The 7,561-nt window shown below is 38.5% G+C and overlaps 1 protein-coding gene across 1 annotated transcript; it reads left to right on the top strand.

The window, feature by feature from the left end:
- Positions 1–3,777: 3,777 nt before the first annotated feature.
- Positions 3,778–6,468, top strand: LOC121426603. Its single transcript, XM_041622961.1, has 2 exons — positions 3,778–4,144; positions 5,618–6,468. Exons 1-2 carry the CDS (start codon positions 3,855–3,857, stop codon positions 6,273–6,275), a joined length of 948 nt encoding a protein of 315 aa, XP_041478895.1. The 5' UTR covers positions 3,778–3,854; the 3' UTR covers positions 6,276–6,468.
- Positions 6,469–7,561: the final 1,093 nt, after the last annotated feature.

Genomic DNA, 7,561 nt, shown 5'->3' with positions numbered 1-7,561 from the left:
AATGACACTTAAGTTTCTTTATATTCAAAATGAAGCGCTTCAGGATAAGTCAAAAAATTAGGTATCCTTTTTTTTATATAGATAGATAATTTCAATAAATTACAGAAGTTTCAACTTTTTGCGCAATATTTTCCTTGTAATGAAGTTCAAATCAATTGAATTAGAGCCGATTGGGTATTAGAGATATATACATTATTTAGTGATGAAACGTCCGCCCTTTAAAATTTCAGAGTTTCATTGCTCTGCGCGGGGAGGAATATCTTCCTCTACCAATCTTCTCTTGTTTGCGAGTTAAAAATATGCACTGATGCTAAATTGTTTGTAATCAAATCTGATCTTTCCAAAGAAAGTTTCAATATATCTTTGAGAATACCCTTTTCTCGGGACCCTTTTTATGGCAAGAAAAATTGATAAAACACTTTAGCTTCCGCGCTTCGCGCGGAGTTATAATCATTTTAATTTCCTCCATTGTATACCTCCTTTGTGCGTTCACAATCACTTTTGAAAACAAGGTTCAAAATCGCAATATAGTCAACCGAATTGGAGGTACTAGAGACAAGAGAAACGGCTCCTTTTCATTTTAATTTATGAAACACTGAAAGCTTCGCGCTTCGCAAGGGAGGGGGAAACTACCCCTCCCTGCACCCACCCCCTAGGGAGCGCGCTTCGCGCGCTCTGTAAGTTGTGGCACGCTTCGCGTGCATTTACCGCCCCCTCCAAAATGAAATCCTGGCTACGCGGTTGGGTCCTTCTGTCGGCTTTATTTGGTTTAGTATACGATCCCACCTTCTACAGCTCGCGCAAATCGGACTCTAAACACGAAGTTTTGGGGACATCCTTTATAAAACATTTTAATTTTGTTTTATCATCCCCGCAAATTCGAGCCTAAACACGTAATTTTCCTAGCGAAAGAGATACCCTTTTTTCATTATTTTTGTGTTTTTGACACCCTTATCACGTTACGTACGTAACGTGCCCTATCATGCCTATCGTGAAAAAGACATCCTTTTTACGTTTTTGTTTTTTGGTCGCGCATGGTATCCACTCATCAATGTAAGTGCCCCCACCCCCCCCCCCCCCGGGTGCTCAGTGTATCGAAAATGTCTCGATTCGATACTGACCGGCAAAAGACATCGAGCGTCCGCGTCCATGGCCATACCTGGGTCCCGACAAATTAGCAGGCGCTCGTCAAGCTAATTTATTTCGATCATCATATATTAAACTACATATAGCTTTCAACTTTCCCAAAATGCATATAAATAGGCAGGGGCCGCGGAAGCGGGGGGTGGGGTTTCAGCCCTTCACCTTTTTCCAAAACCGTTAACAAAAACGTAAAAATTACAATAAGATTGTGATTTTTTGCATGGGTCGCCCCCCCCCCCCTGCACTTTGAAAATCTTTCCGCGGCCCCTGATAGGTAATTGGACGATAAAAATATAACAATTAAGTTAACAGTCTATTAAAGAGAGATATACTGTACATAAGTGAAGTTCCTTCCATACTACTGCGACATTGTGACACTTAAAGACAGGGGGGGTTGGCTCGCTGAGGTCATGGACCCAAAAATCAAGACCAAGAAAAAAAAAGAGAAGCAATAAAAGGAAAGGGAAAGGGAAAATCCGACATTATTGTCTAAATGCAATGTCAATTAAAGTCTACCACAAAATTAGATTTTTGTAGCAAACGCTGATATCATACATAAGCCAAAGGTAACATAAGGTTCAGTTCTGGACGCAGGATCTTCTGTTCCTCTATGTCCATCTCCTGGTGATAAACAGTGACGTCTGTATTTTTCTTTTAAATATTTGCCACATCATGTTTGGCACCCTCAAAATTATTGGCTCATAATACGAACAAATTGCGGCATCACTATTGTGAATGTAGTTTGGATACGTGTGATCACATTTATGAAATATTTTCATAAATCAAGATGAAGACACGTACCCCCCCCCCAACTTTCATAATCATATTCCACGAGCCCTGATTTGGGTCAAACGTGCCCTGAATATATCTTTATTCTTCTATTTTCTCTCTTGATGGAGAAATTGATCCCAATTAACGCCTATATGTTACTGTGTTGGCCTAATGAAGCACGTACAACATGTACAATGGAGAGCCCGGGGCCTAGCTCATTTTTTTTTTTTAGAAAATAAAGATAATTAATGTATAGGTCGATCATGACATAGGTTGTCAAAAACTACAGTTTTGACAATTTTGGCCTCTTCGTTATCACATATAGTTTAGGGTTTGTTTATTTTTGTTTTGGGGGTCATTTTTGTTGTTGGTGTTTTTAAAAGATAGTGCCTATACAAGACATTTATGAATTAATTTGCTGGTCTGGACCCACCCCCTCCTCCCCGGCCTATTTTGAAACGAAATTTTAGGCCCTGAAAATGCCATAAAGATGAAAACAATGTTCTTGGCAGTTTGTATGTGCATTGATTTTTTCGCTCGGTTGCTATGCTCCCTCACATAATTAACACTGGAAACGGTTAATCAGGTCTGGGCCCGGGAACTCGGGATAAGGGGGCAAGAGGAGTCTTACCACAGCCACTGACATGGGCGGAAATCTGCCCCAAAAGGTATAGGGGGACCAGGGCCTGCAAAAAAAGGTTTTCACCCAAAATGTAAGGTCATCCTAAACACATGTATTATTTCGATTGTGAACTGATGTATTTTTCTATCATAAAAGACCAAAAATAGTACAGGGGCATTTGATATTGTGTCCCCTTACTATTTTTGGTAGGGGGACACGCCCCTGGGATTTCCCCCCATATGGCCACAGACATCCCTGCATGCTGCCCCTGCCCATTTCGTGTCCCTACCCCCCCCCCCCCCCCTATACCCCAATGCTCCCAAAACTTATCATGCGCAACCCACCCCAAACACTGAAAAAAGAAATCAAACCAAGCTATCGTACCGTAGAAGCACTCCTTGCTAAAAAAAAATAATAATAGTCTGGACCCACCCCCTCCTCCCCGGCCTATTTTGAAACGAAATTTTAGGCCCTGAAAATGCCATAAAGATGAAAACAATGTTCTTGGCAGTTTGTATGTGCATTGATTTTTTCGCTCGGTTGCTATGCTCCCTCACATAATTAACACTGGAAACGGTTAATCAGGTCTGGGCCCGGGAACTCGGGATAAGGGGGCAAGAGGAGTCTTACCACAGCCACTGACATGGGCGGAAATCTGCCCCAAAAGGTATAGGGGGACCAGGGCCTGCAAAAAAAGGTTTTCACCCAAAATGTAAGGTCATTTAGTTTAGTCCTAAACACATGTATTATTTCGATTGTGAACTGATGTATTTTTCTCTATCATAAAAGACCAAAAATAGTACAGGGGCATTTGATATTGTGTCCCCTTACTATTTTTGGTAGGGGGACACGCCCCCCTGGGATTTCCCCCCATATGGCCACAGACATCCCTGCATGCTGCCCCTGCCCATTTCGTGTCCATACCCCCCCCCCCCCCCTATACCCCAATGCTCCCAAAACTTATCATGCGCAACCCACCCCAAACACTGAAAAAAGAAATCAAACCAAGCTATCGTACCGTAGAAGCACTCCTTGCTAAAAAAAAATAATAATAGTAATAATATGGCATGCCTGCACGCCTGGATTGCTCGACAATGCGCAGTCCATTAAGTCCAAAATATGAGGGACACACAGAGTAACCTTTGCCCTAGCCGACATGGACAAACCATTAAATTTTCATTTTCAAACGTTTTGTGTTTGCATATGACTCGCCATACAAAGGGCAGTCCTTTTTTTGTGCAGAGCCTGTGCCCGGTAGTACATACCCGTGTCATTTAGTTTTTCATTTTCATAACGTATATAACTCTTAAGGTAAATTATGGCGGCGTCCGGTACTAGGGATGCATCTTCTCATGAAAGTCGCACAATTATCTGGGGTGTACCCCGCACTGTGTCAACAGCTCTCCTCAAGTGTCTGAGTTTTATTGAGGACATCCAGGTTTGGTTCGAACCCTACACCTACTGCAGAGCTGCCCAGGTGCATGCTAAGCAACTGATGGGGGTGGATCTACCAAACGAGTACGAAGGGAACGAGGAGGTATACAGACGTGTGGCTGACTACTTGAGAGAACGAAGGTTGGGAAATACGACTAAGCCAGAAAATATTTCGTGAGTACATTTTATTTTGTATCCTTTTTTAAAACTATTTGTAGACCTGAAAAGAACTTCATGTACACGATTATTGCTTGCTCGTTATTATAAAGTATATTACTCATATTATGACAGTATGTAGCAGTATAGTAGTAGTAGTAGTAGTAGTAGTAGTAGTAGTAGTAGTAGTAGTAGTAGAAGAAGAAGAAATAGTATATGGTAGCAGTATAGAAGTAGTAGTGGTAGTATATAGTAGTAGTATTTATTGTCATAATTCTTATAATTATTGTAACTGTTATCATTACCATCGTTAATCGTGCTTATCATAAATATAATTCTATTGCAATCTTTTAATCAAGTATTCAGAATATAACAACATAATCAATACAAAATTAAAGTAAATCAAGAGAATTACGACCGTAGTTAGTAATTAACATGATTTACAGTTATCCAAAAAAGAGTATAGATATAGAGAATTATGTTCAAAAATCAAACTTCCATTTATGAAAATTTAAACTTTCTTTTGAGCGATATGTTGTAAAAAAAAATGCTGATAATGATAATGATCATGATGAATCCATACAATCTTCACCATCATTGCGGCCTGACTCCCTGACTACAAACTTGATCAATGAAGAAATACCTTTTTACGAGGCTGCCATCATTATCAAGCCTAATTACTCACGATTACATTTTTTATTCTGAAAATAGTATTAATCCAGTTCTGATACTGTAACTATATTATAAATTTGTTATATATATTGCATTTGTACATACTTGTAACTTAGATATGATATAAATATGATATATTGAATGCAGAAATAAAAGCAATCAATCAATATCGTTATTAGTCAGAAAACTATTACCCACTTTTTAAATATAGGGGCAAGCGAAAATAAATGTTGCACTATTTCTTGAAATGCAACTTAAATTAGCTGCTCAACGGGGGCACATAACAAACTATCATTCCAAATATTTCGTCTTAAGTATAGGTATGTTGGATGACTGCGGAAGTCTGTCCAATGTTGCTTTGAGACCTATTGAATTGCACCGGGCTTGATTTTTTTTCATTATAATTTTTTTTCTCAAAAATCCAGTACATACATGTAAGAATAGATGTCGTCATGTGCCAATATTCCAGAGTTATGACAGTTTTCTAGAATACCACCATAGGATTTGCAATAAAAAAATTCTAACTAATTGATTATATTTTCAACAGAAATGACTTTTTATTTTCCCATGAATGGTAAAGGCCAAGCCCTGTTTTATCGGCGATAGTTACCATGTGGTATAGTGCTTCGTTAAGCCAATCAAAATCATAGTTTAAAGATGTCAGATCCGACAACCTAGCTAGCTGCTGGACACTAGCTAAGTTGATGAAACTTTCCCCTTTATATGTTTTTGTACTTCTTTAGAATGGAGAGCTGCGTGAATTCATTTTTTTTTTGCATTTTAGAATACTTCTTGATCATCTCTCTTCTTTCAAAACAGTTACGCGTTTATTGGTCGCCAGTTGGAGGCGTCAACAAGCCGCCATGTCTTGGTCAAAGATTTCGCTCTTACTGTAAACCAAGACCAGAGACAGTTCATACCGAAAGGTTTCAAGCACATCTTCCTCATACGCCACCCTCTCCGCGTGTTCGCCTCAACACGAAAATCAATTTTCAACCAACTCGTAGCTTCAGGTCTGCTAACCGGTGAAGCCGCGGTCGAAGAAAATTTCAACTTGGACCGCGACTACAAGTATCCAAACGACCCGACCGGAGCGATGATATTTAAAGATCTCTACGATATGTGGAAGTATGTCCAATGTGAACTCGGCCAAGAAACGGTAGTTTTCGACAGTGACGATTTGCTGTCGAATCCTTCCGAGATGCTGCCGAAGATCTGCGAAGCAGCAGGGCTACCATACGACGAATCTCTCCTGAAGTGGGATGCGTCTTCTGAAGTGACGAAAACCTGGGTTGTCTATGCCGATGACATCGTGGACATGTTTGTGCACTTCTACGATACTGCTATAAAGAGCAGCGAATTTTTGGATCCAGGCAGGATGCCGTCACGTGACGAAGTTAGGCCTGACGTCATCAGATGTACCGAGAAGGCTATGAGATATTTTGAAGAAATGTACGAAAAGAGAGTTAAGATTTAAATGATGCTGTACTTCGTCCTAATTCACTCAGGTTGACGCTTCCCTGGGCCCCTTCCCATTCCCCTCTCCTCACCTCCCTACTCCATTAGTAGAATATAAATATGATCATACTATGTTCATATCTTTATCTGATATTTGTAAAAAATAAAAGTATTTACTATTAACACTATATTATATTATGTACTGTATGTATATGCACATAAAATAACTAATTCAATTCAATTCAAATTCAAATAAAACATTTATTTTCTTCCATTTCAGTACATTTTTCATAACATAAATTCATACATAAATCAATTTGTTATATAAAAAAAATATATATATATATATATATATAAATATGTACATATTAGGTTTAAGGAAGAAGGCGTATACCCTAAAAGCTGAGGCTTGTGGCGGGATACGCCTGTAGACAAAAATACAATACAATACAATACACAATACCAAGAAAAAGGGCAGAGAAAAGAAAAAGAAAACAAAGAAAAGGAAAGTGAACAAGAGAGGGAGACGTGAGCGGGGAGGCGGGCATGAATTACGAAATAAAATAGAATGCTCAACAAAATATCAGTGGGGGCAAAGTATAAATGCCGCAACAACAATTTGTCCATGGTTCATGTTAGAAGTCAAAGGAAACGTAAGAAGGGAAATATATATATAACGACAGAAGCAATTTTTTCATTTTATATTTAAAGCTGATTGTCGACAAAGATTTTTTTATGTAATCCGGAATTTCATTCCATATTTTGGGGCCAGTATAACGAATGTTGTGTTGGAAGATTATTTTTCTATGTTTGGGAATGAATATTTGATTATTAGAACGGGTATCAAAATGATGTATGTTGGAAACATGTGTAAATGAATCACGAAATTTTTGTGGAATTTGAGAATTTAAACATCTGTAGAGAAAATGACATTGTTGAAGTTTGTTGATGTCTTCTAGTTTCAACAATTTTAGGGAATGAAACAAATTCGTGGTATTTGCTGGTGGTATACTGACGTCTGGAGAAATAATACGTACAATTTTATTTTGAAGAGCACATAATAGTTTAAGATGGGTTTGATATGTGTTAGCCCAGACTAAATTACAGTAATAAAAATATGGCAGGATTAAAGAGCAATTAGTTTTTCTTCACTTGAAATATGAGAAACGGAAAAAATAAAAAGAAGCAATATCTTACTATAATCAGTTTACTTTATTTTATGAGATAGTGAAATAATGCAAAATGAAATATGATTTGCCATAAAATCATAGCATACAAATCCGTGTCCTGGTGCTATACGCACTC

This window comes from Lytechinus variegatus, chromosome 13 (assembly GCF_018143015.1).
Source record: "Lytechinus variegatus isolate NC3 chromosome 13, Lvar_3.0, whole genome shotgun sequence".
NCBI lineage: Eukaryota > Metazoa > Echinodermata > Echinoidea > Temnopleuroida > Toxopneustidae > Lytechinus > Lytechinus variegatus.
The sequence above is the reverse complement of the archived record's forward strand: the minus strand, read 5'-3'. Positions and strand labels throughout refer to the sequence as shown.

What these genes read in the sequence shown, in the direction of transcription:
- LOC121426603 (XM_041622961.1), top strand. Translation starts at nt 3,855, where the DNA reads ATGGCGGCGTCCGGTACTAGGGATGCATCTTCTCATGAAAGTCGCACA. An exon ending in ACTAAGCCAGAAAATATTTC is followed by an intron (nt 4,145 to 5,617) that starts GTGAGTACATTT and finishes CTTTCAAAACAG; the next exon opens with TTACGCGTTTATTGGTCGCC.